The sequence below is a fragment of the Pholcus phalangioides genome, unplaced genomic scaffold, assembly GCF_987345545.1.
Source record: "Pholcus phalangioides strain wild (caught in Gottingen) unplaced genomic scaffold, Ppha-v1.0 ptg000004l_1, whole genome shotgun sequence".
NCBI lineage: Eukaryota > Metazoa > Arthropoda > Arachnida > Araneae > Pholcidae > Pholcus > Pholcus phalangioides.
Window position 1 is genome coordinate 29,774,469 of NW_028301597.1, and position 14,835 is coordinate 29,789,303.

General features: G+C 33.5%; 1 protein-coding gene across 2 annotated transcripts in view; it reads left to right on the forward strand.

Annotated features, from left to right (window-relative positions):
- LOC149087064 (rab GTPase-activating protein 1-like) overlaps nt 1-13,459 on the forward strand; it is a 33,927-nt gene extending 20,468 nt beyond the window's left edge. For both annotated transcript variants that reach the window (XM_089231291.1, XM_089231292.1), the window contains exons 20-25: nt 1,298-1,408; nt 1,638-1,742; nt 4,094-4,177; nt 5,809-5,880; nt 6,956-7,153; nt 8,289-13,459. In XM_089231291.1, the coding sequence (XP_089087417.1) occupies nt 1,298-1,408; nt 1,638-1,742; nt 4,094-4,177; nt 5,809-5,880; nt 6,956-7,153; nt 8,289-8,429 (711 nt within the window). In that variant the 3' untranslated portion in view covers nt 8,430-13,459. The remainder of the gene's footprint in view (nt 1-1,297; nt 1,409-1,637; nt 1,743-4,093; nt 4,178-5,808; nt 5,881-6,955; nt 7,154-8,288) is intronic.
- Nucleotides 13,460-14,835: the final 1,376 nt, after the last annotated feature.

Sequence of the window (14,835 nt, forward strand, 5' to 3'; positions counted from 1 at the left end):
AAGTGATACATCAAAGTTTCACTGTAAGGTATTCTCAAAAGCAGATGTTCATAGTCTGGGTTCCACAGACCCGTTCGATATCCTTAGAGGGATTTCAGGAAGAGCTTGGATGGAAAAACAATCTTGACTTTTACATTGGTATATATATTGAATATTCTCTTTTGTAAGCAGGTCTATGGCCTTCATTTTATTATCACAGGTTGTCTGGGAAACGCAAAAAGATTAAGAACCTCTGCTTTATATAAAAATAATCTCTTGAATGATATTACTCTTTGGTCTTGGGAGATTTCTTATAACTATAACATCTATTCTATTAAATCTTATCAATGACAATTTTTATGTTATCTTGAAAATAATTATGGTAGTGCCACACAAAAATTCAATACCATCAGCAAACTGATGTTGAATTGTTGGACCATGAAATTGTGAGGCATATAGAGATTCAGAAGAATAAATAATCCTTTGCCTGATATAATCACAAAAGAAGACCAACGAAAAGGCAAATACACTGAAAAAATATGAAGTTCCTCATGAATTCCTACACACTACAGGTATTGTTTTTAGAGGATGAATATAATAACCACTATTATGCTGACCTGGGATCCTACTTGGACTGGGTACCAAAACTTCATTCCTGGTTGCCCGGCAAAAAAAATATACTTCTGTACACTAGGTACTGGAACATAAGAGCTCAGGCCATTTGAGCCCCACTCCCAATAAATTATTTGTGAAAAAACAATGCAATACACCTTTCCCCTCTCGCATATGTGCTTGAGTCCCGTATATACTGGACGACCAGCAACTTTCAGCTACCTGAATGTTTTCTTGCCTCTGTGTACAAGTCAACTGTCATGGTCAGAATGAAGCTGAGTGCCTGCATGTAAGTCTAATGCAATGTTCTGATTGGTTGTTTGTGAAATAGTTATTTGATTAGAACACCACTGATCACAGCGCAATGGCTTAGGTTCATTACGAGCAGGAATTGTAAGAAAATTCAAATACAAGCCAATAAAATAATTACCAAGCAGGAGCTCATCTTTATTCTGACCACAATACTTGACTTGTACAGACATATATTTTTTCTGCTGAACAAGAGGGAGTTAAATTTTGGTATCCAATTCAAGTGGGATCTCTGATCAGCATGATTGTGGTTATTATAAATTTCCTCTGAAGACGGCACTTATAGTGCGTCAAAACGCATGAGGAATTTCATATTTTTTCAGTGTATTTGCCTTTTCTTTGGACTTCTCTCGTGAATATAAAGGTTTCATTGTATTTGATATTATTTTCATTTCAGCGTGAAAACAATCGATACCAGATGAGTAATATGAGGTTAGAACATGAAAATGATGAATTAGCCAATGAGTTAATTACTGTCAAATTACAACTCAGTAAAGACCTGAAAACGGTAATCAGTCATTCATTTGATAGCAGTTCGTGTTGATATGTTTCACATTTTTCAGAATTAAATTATCATTTTTTAAATGATGGATAGATTGTCTAGAGTCAGTTGTCATGACTGGCTCTGCCTATCAAGTTTATCATAATTTTCTTTAATCATTATTTAATTCTATTTTGATAATTAAATTTTTGAGTGTTAATAGCAGTATAATAATAATTTTCTTTCGGAATGAAAGGTTCAAGATAAAGCAGACTTATATTGCAAAGAGCTTGAGATAACTAAGAAGGGTAAAGCTGAAGTAGAAGATGAGAAGCGAAGATTGGAAACTGAAGTCAGCCAGGTAATTAATTAATAACTAAGTTTAATTATTTTACGTGAAGTGTAATGAATACTGGGTGTTCATAATTAAAGTTAGCATTATCCAAACTATCTACAACCTCAGCCTTTACTACTCGTCAGAAAGCAATGAATTCACATCTTGATGAAGAGAGGGAGAAAGAAATTGACATCAAAAACAAAATAGCTTATACATTCACCACTAGAGGGTGTTTTCTATCAAAACCAGTGCAAAAGCTGGTTTTCTTATGAACATGTGACCAAACAGCTCCAGCTTTAGTGGATGGTATCTTTTTTCCCCTGTTTAATTTTGTGCATTACATCAATAAGAAAGATTAAAGAACTTAATATGGCTTTCAAAGTGAAAAGAAAACTAATATTTTCCTAACAAAAAAATCAAAATAATGACATTGTACTTCTCAATTGATTGAACCCAGTTTGGGCGACACGGGTAAGTGGTTAAGAACTAATTTTTCAAGTTTGAAAAATGAGTGTGGACTGTAAGATTGCCATATGGATGTTCTTCCCCTGATGTTGGATATAAACAATTTATATATATATATTGCAATGCGAAAAGACCCTGTTATACTGAATAAAAATAATCTGCCTGTTCTCATGAAAATATATACAGTCAATCTATGATAAGTCGAACTCTGATAACTCTGTATCTGTTTCAAAGTTTTCACTTGGCCCCAGAACTTTTCCATATTTTAGTGTTAAAATTTTCCCTTTACTCAAAGTTTTCTTCCTTTCAGTCAAAGTTTTTGGGAGTGAGAGGAAATTTAAAAAATAGAATTTAGCAATAGCAATATTATATATATATATATATATATATATATAATTTAGCAGATTCATTTATCTGTTTGCAAAAAGTGAATGGCTTTCTCACAAGAAAGAAAAAAATGCAGTTAAAAAAATCACTACTACTACTAAACCACGCATGCACCTCGTCCATATTCCTCTGCGGAACTTCTAACGAATTAGTTCATGTTGGAATGTATATGTCCATGTTGTGAACCTAATGTAAAGTTGTTTCTGTGTAATGCTTGTTATATGTAGTGTGCTGCCATCTATCATCAATTTTTCTAAATATGAGGGAAGTGTAATGATAGAAGATTTTACTGTTGTGGGCCAGTTGCTCTCTGTGGCGAGACTTTTTAAAGGTGAGATCGGCTTGCATTCGCGCCTCAAAGTTGGGAACCACAGAAAACCAACTTCAGTCGACCACCACTGTGGCAACTGTGGGATTCGAACTCAGGTCCTCGCAATGCAAGACTGTCTCTATGACCACTCGACCACCACAGCGACTAAAAAAATTCAATACATTTTTTGACAGAAAGTAATGTATACACTTTATTTAAAATTTGTTCCATTTATATGACTGTTGTGTATACATCCATTTCCATAATACATTATGTACAATGTTTAATCATTACACTTCACTCATAGTTAGAAACATTGATGGCTGATGGCAGTATTAGACATAACAAGCATTACACAGAAACACATACATGCACATTCTGACATTTACCAGTTTGTTAGGCATTACATCAAGGAATGTGTACCAGATGTATGTGTGTGGTTTAGTAGTAGTAGTAGTATGTGCATCTCGAGTTTATTTCTAAATTTATTCTCATTCAATAATTAAATATGATTAAGATTGAATAACTTATCTTCTTGAATTTCTTCATCTCCAGTAGTTTGACATGTTTTATTGATACGATATTCATAAATAGCGCCATTATTTTAAAATAAATCTTTCTTTTTCCCATTCTGAAATCTCAATTTCTGATAAGTCAAATTAACGATAACTCCAAGTTTTTGTCGGCCGTTGCGCATTCAACTTATCAAGATTTGACTGTATACAATTGAACCCAGATTTAGCAAATTGTAAGAAACAGACAATTTTATTTCTATCAGAAGTTTGATAATTATGTTAGTCTGGTATTTATTTCCATCAGAATGTCAGAAAATTTGTTAAATCATGGAATTAGTTGAATTGGAGTTCGTTATCAGGTTCGACTATATATATATATATGGGTTTTATACTAAAATAAAATATAGTAAAATTTGTCAATTGGACTTCTCTCTGCATGGGATGGTTTTGAACGGAACCGGTCATAATTCAGAAACAAAGAATGTCCACAATACTGTACCTCAAAATACTACTTTATCTTGAACTACCATATCTTGATAACCTCTCTAATATGGACAGATACTAATGGAATCGTAGGTGCCCAAATCGGACAGGTTTCACTGTATTTCAATAGAAGCTACAGAAATATTTCATTTCTTTGTATCAGTGAAATAGATCAAGTTTTATCAGTCGTCATTTTCACATTGATTTATTTTTAGCTCAAGGAACTATGCAGACGAGAGCTTCAACAAGCAGAGATTGAAATCAGCAGGAATACTTCCATTATTTCAGAATATAAACAAGTATGAAAATGTTAATGTTTTTGTTAATTAAATACACGGAGTGTTTCATGAAGAGTGTCAGAAAAGAATGAAAAACCCCTAACACTGATTCTAAAGTTGCACTAAAATATATTTTAAAAAAAATGTGTTCTTCAAATTCAGGGAAATTCATCCGAGAAAATAGCACTTCCATAAAATAATAATGATTATAGAAGAGATATAGAAATTTAGATTATTGTGCAGCCTCAAATATGTCAATTAGTGAAACATGTCATTGTTTATTGTCTCAAAAGAAATTTATCACAATTCGCTGATTGAAATTATTGATTTTAATCATTTTTTACTTGCTTAACCCTCCATGGTTCACCTACATAAAAATATATTTTTTTAGATATGAATGCAAATGGGTGCTGTTGGCGTATTTTTAATTGAAACAATACATCGCCGCAGTTATTTAAATATAGTGATTTTTTTAATTAGCTAAAATGGTTAATTAAGAATAAAATATACAGTTTTTGTTGATTTTAATATTAGTTACAAACTGATAAATTCTTGCTTAGCAAAGTTGAATAGTTTTCATTGAATTTTATTTTCGATTCTCAATTTTATGTGATTTTATAAATCTCTGAACATTAAAAAATTTCAACAGCTCTCAGAAAATCACACAGACAAGAAATCAACTCCTTCTAGAAAAAAAACTATTGTAATTATATACGGCTGTATTTTATACTAAAATTACACTAAAAATGTGCTTTCTGAAATACTAAAAAAAATTGAGAACAGAAATAGGGTATAAGGGGGTTTTTTGGTCATGTATTTGCCATGTATTTTCAGATATACATGGGACCAAAGTTGCTAAGTCTCAAGATTTTTGAACATCTTTAATTTTAAGTGCAAAAATTACTAAAAAATGCAGGCCTGCCAACCTTCAGAAAGTTAAAATCCTGAAACTTCCTTACAAAAATCTGGCAATTTACTTAAAAATCTGGCAAGTATACATTTACATGCAAATTTTTTTTTTTTTTTTTATGGCCATAATAAGAACCAACATAAGTAATACATAATGTGACCATATTTTGCGGGACATTCCTGTATTTTTGTCCGACTAATCTAAAAGAATGTCAATTTTTTTAATGCCGCTTCCTTGAATGACATTTATTGCACATTTTTGTTGTGTTAAAGTTTTTTTTACGTGAAATCATTCTAATAATCATAAATTTATAGAAGCCAGAGACAGTTTTTAGAAATAAATTAGGAATTTCGCCCCCAACTAGTGAAATCTGGTATTTAGATCTTGATTTTCTGTCATTTCCACTATAAAATATTGGCCGGCGTAGTAATACCTATTACCATAGTATACCTATTAAATTTTCTACCAGCTGCCTTGCAATCAAACACGTATGAAAAAAATACTTTCAATGTGAACAGGCCAGTCACTTGTTTCTTTTCTTCATTTTTCAAGTTTTTATTTGTTTCCATGTTGATGGCAATTGTTGAAGCCTACCAATACTAATTCGCAATCTGGAAACTCTATAAATGTTCTAAAATCCGGCATAGCCAGGCTAAATCTGGAAAGTTGGCAGGTCTGAAAATGGCAAAAATCAAAAATTGTATTTGTCGAATTAAGTCTTGCATTATTTTTCAATATTTAGATATGCAGTCAGCTGAATGGAAGGTTGGAAAATGAGCAAAATCTTCTACATGAATACATGATGCGAGTGAAGGTATATAACATTTTGATGTATTTTTTATAGACCAACTACCTTCAAAAACAGTTTAATTTTATATCCTGCTCTTAATGTATTACACTATCTATCAATAGAAAAATTCAGTTAACTGAGAAAATTTTGGGTCCCCTGTGTATATCCATTATAGAAAGTTTACACTATATTATTTTCTAATTACCGTATATACTTGTGTATAAGCCGAGTTTTTTTGTGGAAAAACTCGTTCCTCAAGTAGGGCGGTCGGCTTATACTCGGGTCAGTTTTTGATGAGAAAATTTCGACCCCATAATCAGTAGTCATTTTTGTAGCAGTGTTCGAAACCGGCATTATTAGTACGGGATATGTTCAAAACCCCGATAATGTTAAAGACGAGGCAAAGAAATCGAAAACATCATTGGCTTTGATACCAGGTGGGCTAATGTCGATTGGAAAGCCTTATGTGAGTATAAATAAGTCAAAGACTATTTGAGGAATTTGTGTATCAAATGGATGAGTTCCGATGATAAAGAAACTACAAAAAGTGGTGCCTTGAAACCTGGCATCGGCCTAGTGTGCCAATGAGTACATGAGGCGTGGAATTCTGTTTCCACCGAAATTATCATCCGATCCTTCAAAAAGTGTAGCATCAGCAATGGGATGGGCGGAACTGAAGATGATATCCTCTTTAAAGGGGCAATGGCGATGACAGCCCAGATGAAGATGAAAACGAAGATGTCGCACCCCCTGTGATGATCTGATGGATTACCATGAGCTTGGAGACTCAGAAGAAACGGATTAAAAAGTTTGAATCGTTTTCTATTGTAAATTTCCGTAAACTATTAATTTTGCATGAAAATATAAGAATTTTTTTTTCTCTGAAATGCATGGATTTTTGGGGTCGGCTTATAGACGGGTTCCAAATTTATTGCGATTTTGGTGGTCGTGAAATGGGGGGGTGGGGGTCGGCTTATATACGAGTCGGCTTATACACGAGTATATCCGGTAATTGTTATTGTGTAATATATTTTTATACTGTTTATTTTATTTCATTGGTACCAATTGCATATTAGTTGTATGATTTTTAATTTTTCAGAACGAAGTGTCTTCATGTGAACATTGTTCCAAGAAATTATTTGCAGAACAAGACTCTATTCCAACGGTGAAAAATAACATTAAAACAGATGAACTAAAGAGCAATGATTTGCTGGAAGCTGAAAAGCAAATACGAGAGTTAGAGCTGGAACTCGCACAAACTAAACTTGCATTAGTAGAAGTGGAATGCAAAAACCAGGTACATCATATTATGGTTCAATAAAACTTTAGTATATACTTTATGAATACACAGGAAAACCTCTCCTGTCCAGGGTGGTCGTAACAGCATCAAGGACCACCCTGCTCCTCTCTCTGTGAGAGCTACCTAGCAATTTATATATTCGCTCTTTAAAAATCGTAGGCCTCTTTCATAGCTGAAAACCTTGGAGTATGAGAATTAGGTAGATTTTCATGAAGATCCGAATCGCTTACAAAAACTATTCACAGGCAAAAGTAAAATGAACTTTTGATCATTTGATAATTTTTGTTACATTACAGTCATTCTCTGTATGCAAAGGCCAATTGGACTGGGACCTACAATTTTTTGCATTGATAGCAATTTTCCTTGATAGCAATGCTTGGCATTTTGAATTTTTTTTTAAATTTTCAAAAATAGGGGTATTTCATTAAAGTGAAAATAGAATCATAGGGATTTTTAAAATTGGTAAAATGTGACACTTTGCTGGTCATCACTTATTACCACAAAAATGCCAATTATTGTCCAATAGTAAGTTAAATTATCATTCATTGCTACACTCAAATAAAAAATGCATCAACAAAAAAATCGCCATTGGGCTTCAAAAAGGGATGTATGGTCTATGTCATTCAGCTAAATTCATTATTTCTTCATCAAAATGATGCATTTCTATGTGATTTGACACAAGGCAACAATATATGCATGCTATGTTTTTTTTTTTTTTTTGGGGGGGGGGGGAATGAAGCAACAGACTTTCTCTGGGTAAGTCTTAGAAATAAATCGCTCATGCTACCTAAAAGTAAGGTTTTTCAATCATGGTCACAATTCAAGAGAGTTTCTTTCCATTTTGGGAGCCTACCAGAAAATCCAGGAGACTTGGCAGCTATGCTCTTTTATCCTGAGGCCTTCTAAGCACCTGTACACTCCCAGAAGTCACATACATTTAGATGGCCTTAAACTTGTCTCAGTATAATCATTACCTATAATATATATATAATCACTAATAAATCTGCATAAGGTAATCAAACCCAATAGATTTTTTTGTGTGTGTTGAAACTTGATTGTGGAATTTCATATAAGAAATTTCATCAATTAGAACTACTAGCCTAACTGCTCATCATTGTGTGTTTGATAATAGGACCTCACCCATCGCCTGAATAGTGCCAATGCAGAGATCCAAGCATCAAAAAACACCTGGCTCCACAAGACATGGTCATCATTGAAGGACGTGACCAAGAAAGAGAGCAGTCACGAAAGCAAAGAAAAAGACTCATCATGAGCAATGGGAAAAACCGACATTGCTGCACATGACAAGAGAGAGTGTATCTCAACACATTCCCCCTTAATTGTTTCCGTAAGAGACGTAAATGTGCATGATGTATGCTATACATCACGCATGCAAATTAAATCACTGCAATACATTCCAGAAAAAAATATTTATTCTTCTGAAAAACTTTTTTTGTTGGATTAGGAATTGTTAGAAACGAATGCTTTGCACAAGAAAAATATAAAATCATTGATTGCTTTAATTCGGAATAATTAAGATTCTAATTGTATGAATTGCTATGCTTTGAAAAAAAATTATTTAGATTATGAATTTTTCTAGGCGAATCGCAACGCAAACCGAATCATTTCACGATATTTTATATAATCTGTAAGTTTCTTGTTATATGTTATTGCTACTTCGAACAGTTTTACTGATGCACAACCATAACAATTACATGCTGGCATGTTAATAATTTTCCTCTGGCTAATAGCGAAGATTGTTTCATTGAAAAATTTAAACTATTTTTCAATGCTAAATGAAAATTGTATGTTCAGTTCTCACATATTATCTAAAAATATATATATAAACCTGAATAACTATCATTTGTAGCAAAAACAGCTTGCTGAAACAAATATGATTAAAATCGCCATTTGGCAATCTCCATTCTGTTGCACTCTACGACCATTTTATGTACTCTGATGAGACCTGTTTGAAGTTGATTCGAAATGCTTTGACACACATGGGTATGTGTGTATCCTGCTCAAGCAGGATTACACTATAAATGTTGGTGTGCTAACACTTGACTGATTTGTTTTTTTAATGTTTATTGAAGTGGTTTAAAGTTGCCTGGATTATTTAAGCGACCCCTGGAAATTTAATTTTTCAGTAGTCTCTAAAAAATTCAGAATTTTGGGCAAATCTGGAAAATTTTTCAAAAATTTACAAATCCCTCACCAGGCCTTCCTTACTTCACATCCTTAATGAGCAGGGACTAGATATCTTGTTCAAATGCAAATGGTAGAAATTCATTCCAGCTCACCCTGGTTTTTTTCTTTACCTCTTTCTATACTCATGTTTAATGGATCCGGACACCCCCCCCCCATATATATATATATAATGTATCTTTCTACTATACACACACATATATATAAGAGAAATGGAACATATAGGGAAAAGCTGAGGGGCTGAAAGAGAAATCCATTGTTTTTTTCCCAACATTTTTGACATGCAGACAAGAAAACCCAGTTTTTTTGGGATTTATCATGAATGCTCAAAATACAGATCATCCAAATTTCTTGCCAAAAGCCTGTATGTGAAGGCACAGGTTCCGGAATCTGGAGGCTTGGGCTATTTCAGTCACCCCCCCCCCCAAATAATGAATTAATGAATGTGCAATGCAATACACCTCCTCCCGCGTACATGCTTGAGTCTCGTATATAAGGGAAAACTGGCAACTATTAGCCCCCTCCGAATGTTTTCTTCATGTCAGCACCCTTGTGTAAAGGGGTTAAATTTGCCAAAAAATGTGTGAATCAGCATGTGAGCAGTTTGGTGGAAAAAATACATACCCCAGACACGTTGGGCAATATTTATCCAGCCCTAGTCCCAGATAATTTGAGAAAAGTTAAATGTTACCTAAAAGAAAAGAATTGGCTAATATCACTTTATGTGGCATAGCCAAACTGCAACTCATGCTTGGAGGATTATGCAGTGATCCAAAGAAAACAACTCTGAACAATGATATTGTTTTCGATGCAAACTTGAAAAAAAATTGTCTAGGGTGTCTCTAAATGTGTGTGTACAGGATGGATACTATCGACCACTTAATAATTACACACATGATTCCTTGCGAAAAACTAATACGGAAAAGTGTTTTTTTATTTTAGGATCAGATGAATAATTAAGGGTTTTGAAATCTTGTGATATTTCAGTTTTCTAATGCCAAACACCTGATGGGGGAAAAAAGGTTTTCCCATGCAGCGGGTTGCTGCTAATTAAAAATGAACTGAAATATTCAATCCTGTTAAAAGCCAAGTTTGGTTATTTTCTTTCATAATTGGTGCTTTTTCCTCTTTGTGTAGTGATGTTAGCCTTGTTATATTATGTGTTACCTCCCACTCCCTATATTGGCAAATTTATCACCAGATATGTAAAGTGTTAGCCAAATGAGAGATTTATTGGAAAAATTGCTTCCCCAAAATCAACTCCCTTTTCAACCAAATTTTGTGAGAAAAAAGGCACAGAAAAAACTGGTTTGCACAGCTTTGGCTGTCTTGATTACTATCATTGCTATCTGCTTAAAAACAGCAAGTTAAACGTTTGGTGCAAGTTCGATGAATTTGGTAGGATTCGAAAGTGACGTCAATTTTTAATGTGTTATAACTCCACAATTATCGGTCAAATAAAAAGAAATGAAAACACTTTTCCCACGTTGGTTTTTCACAAGGAATCACGTACATAATTATTGGGCGGTCTACAGTATCCACCCTGCATATGAGTATATTTTTACAACATGGTCACTATTATAAGAAAGAATATTATATTGCTTTTTGGAAAATCAATTTTTCAGGCTAAGGTGGTCTCAGCTCAATTCACCTCAGATATTATAGAAACTCTACTAAATTACACAAAATTCTATTGTGTATAAACTAGTACTGTAATCTATTGCAGGCAATTAATTTGTTAAATAATTGTTCCATTTTGCTCAAGATTTTGCTGTCAATGTATATTTTTTTATGTATAATTGTTATTCTATGATTGATTTCTGGTAGATATAATTCAATAGCTATAGACAATTGTATGATGCACTGGTAGTTAAATTTGGTAACCAGATATTTTATTGGGAAAAAAACAAATTAACCTGTGAGGGGGCCGGTGGGGAAATGTTTTTCCATAACACCCATTTATTTAAATAAAAGCACAACTGGGGAGAGAATCACCCCAGAAATTTTTCTTACATTCCTATTTACAGCAAATAAAAAGGAACAGTTATACCTAATGTAAGTAATTGGTAAGGCTTTTGTGGTCATTGTCAGTTGAAAGAGGTTCTGAGAGGTGTGAAGGGTCACTTCACGGCCAAGGATCCTTGGCACAAGTTCATTTTCCTTACACTAAGCCAGTAATGCAAGTTCCATTACTGGATATTAAAATTCAGTAATTCGTTCTTAGCTACAAGTCCAAGAATTTTCAACAGCTGACTCACCAATGATCCCAGCATGTGTTGATACTTTTAGTGTATGGGGCACTGCTTTGTCATCAGGGCTGGAACTATGGAGGGGGCAACTTTTAAAAGATAATAAAAATACCAGAATGAAATAATTGAATTTTACTGTGGTGGGGATTGGAAAAGCATGTTTAACCCCCCCCCCTCCCCGACAAAAATCATAGTTACAGTCCTATGTGTCATTGTGAATTTTAAATTGATGCCCCATCTGTACCTCTTATCCAAACACATTCTAACAAAGCACTATGATTGGTTATCAGTGACCAGCTACTGAAAAGTTTTGGACTTGTAACTAGAAATAAAATTCAGTGTATTCAGTGGCATAACTTAAACACCATCTAATGACGATGACAACTAGTGTTGTGGGACTTCTTGAAATCCTAGACTGACTTATCTACAATTTTCTGTTCTCCTTGTCTTGGTTTTTTTTAACCTCTTGGAGTTACCTAAAATTGTCTACATCTATGGTGAATAAAAGCTTTCATGTGTTACTAATATTCTGTTGGGTTTCTAAGATCCACTGGTAAAAAATAGTTATTCCAGGCCATTTTCCTTCTGTGAAAAAATGAAGCTTATTTCTTCAACTCAAGAGCACATGCACTAACCTGACAAATTTAAGAGTGCTCATATTGGTTGAGAAATCTTGTTTCACCACCTTATATAGTATATTGATCAATAATCATGTTTTCTTTCTGAACAAAATGAGTAAATAATAAGGTAGAGCAAGTTTTACTGTATCACTTATATTTTGCTTAAGAAATATCTTATATCACTAAGAAAAATAATATACAGGGTGATTCTCTTCATAATTCCTTTTACCACATTTTACTGGCGAGCCATTGATCCTGGACGCATGCCTTCAAGTTTCCAAATAATATGTAGCACTTGTATGTCATTCATGTTGTAAGAGGTTGTACAATTATTAAAATGGTTAACTTTCTGTGCCGTCTTCAAAATACCCAATTATAAAATTGTTGCATTTTCTCTCCCGAGACCAACAACAGAAATTCCACATTTCTAGGCGTAATATTCATAGAGATATTTGAATTCAAAAATTGGAGAAAAATTGAAAACAGCAAAAACTAACGGACAATGCTTCTTTCTCTTATTTCCAATTTTTGAATTAAAATATGTCTGCAAATATTTCACATAGAAATGTGGAAGTTCTTTCGTTGACCTCAGGAAAGATAATGCAAAAACTTTCTAATTGGGTATTTAGAGGACAGGATGTCCGCATAGAAAGTAAACTTTATTTTAATAACTACAACCCCTCGCAACGTGAATGACGTATCTGAGTTAGACACATTTGGGAACTTTTTCTAATTGGAAGTATGCCTCTCTAGGATCAACGGTTCACCAGTAAAATGCGACAAGGGGAAATATGGAATCGCCCTGTATATTCTTTTAAATTCAGAGATTTCATGTATATAAAATTGATGCTTGCATAGAAATCTCGTCAATTATGAGAAAATGTGCATCTGATAAATAGACAACACATAATGAAAATATACAGATCCGTTAATTTTTCAAGAGAAATGAATATTTTAAATTTACCACCTTCGCTATGTGATATTTTTTGATGAAGGCTAAATATATTGTGTTGATCAAATATATTTTTAATTTATGTTAATTTATTCCGGTGAACATTGTGGGGTGAACTGATTCATATTTTAAAAAATTACTCATACTTTTGTTCGTGCCATGTATTTATGTATTCACCTTGACGTGTGCAATAATTTAATTTTCCAAAAGCACTGTATGAAGACGCTGTATACAAACTGTAAATATATTTTAAGGATAATAAATTGCTGTAGCTTTATGCATGTTTTTTTTGAATTTCAGATCAAAACACTTGTTTTATGCATACAGTAAAAGTCAATTACAATGACAGCTCACAAAATAACTGGAAAAATACAGAAAAACTTGACTGAACAATTAAAATGCAGACAATCATCATGTCACTGTGATTCTATTTCTTTTATCAGCTCATTGACACCATTACACTGATTGTAGAAATTTGTAATGTGTTTTCAGTTGTACGGAAATGACTTGAAACTGCAAATAATGTCTTATGCTTTCCCTGGCAGATGTTTGATGAAATATGTACAGCTACAGGGACTTTAAGTCATGGTCTACCCGTATCTTAGTGCCCAGTTGAGAACTGGGACTTGGTGTGGACTTTCTAGCAACTCTGCAACCACTCGAGAAAAATAAAAAAATCAGTAAATTTTAATAAACAAAAGAGACCTATGGTGCTCCACCATTGAAATTGTATACCAAAAAAGCTCTGGGCTTTAAAAAAATATTGAGAACTGCTGTCTTAGCAGACACGTCTTTCTACAGCAAATGACAAGTCATGTCTGATTCTCTTAACTGAAGCCTGTCAAACATAAGGAACAGCTTGGTGCAATCAGACATACTTCTCTCACTTGCTTCAATATCCCTAAGAGGACTACCATCTTCTAATGCTTATAAAGAATAATCCAAGAGATGTTCCTTTTCCGTGTTGCATATGGAAAGGGAAAAATTTTTGGTACAGGCTCAATGAAACATCGTTTTCACTCCATGTGTATGGAGACAAGTGGGACATTGAGATCTGGATCTTGGTATTTTACACTTGGGATGGAGTTGCGTTTGTACATTTGTGTTTTAATAATCCCAATGAAATAAAAATATTGAATGCCATAATTTTATTATACAAACAGTAAATTTTTCTTGCGGAAAAAAATATGCAAATGATAATTTTCTCATTGAATAAGGAATTCATCACAATCAAATTCAATTTAAAATTCAGATGTCAAAATACAGTAGAACCCTGATTATTCGTGCTCAGATAAACTGTGCCACGACAATTTCAATCTTAATTTCATGTTCAGTTCCTTTATACGTGGTTTTTTTTTTCCAATTTGTAATATGTAAGATTTTGTGAAGGTTGAGATGAAAACACACATTTCTATTTCATAGAACTGAATTTCTTTATTCTTTTACAGAACCTCCTTCCCCCACTATTCTCACACCTGAACACCCATGTCCACCCATTGATTTATGCCTACTTATGCTTTGAAATGGTTCTTTTATATGGAAAAAATATTTACCAAACTATTCTGGGAAGCCAAAGATGAGCCATGAACTCAGTAAGGGAGCCACAGGTGACGAAAGTTTGAGAACCACTGTTTTTCTTTCAAACCAAGCACA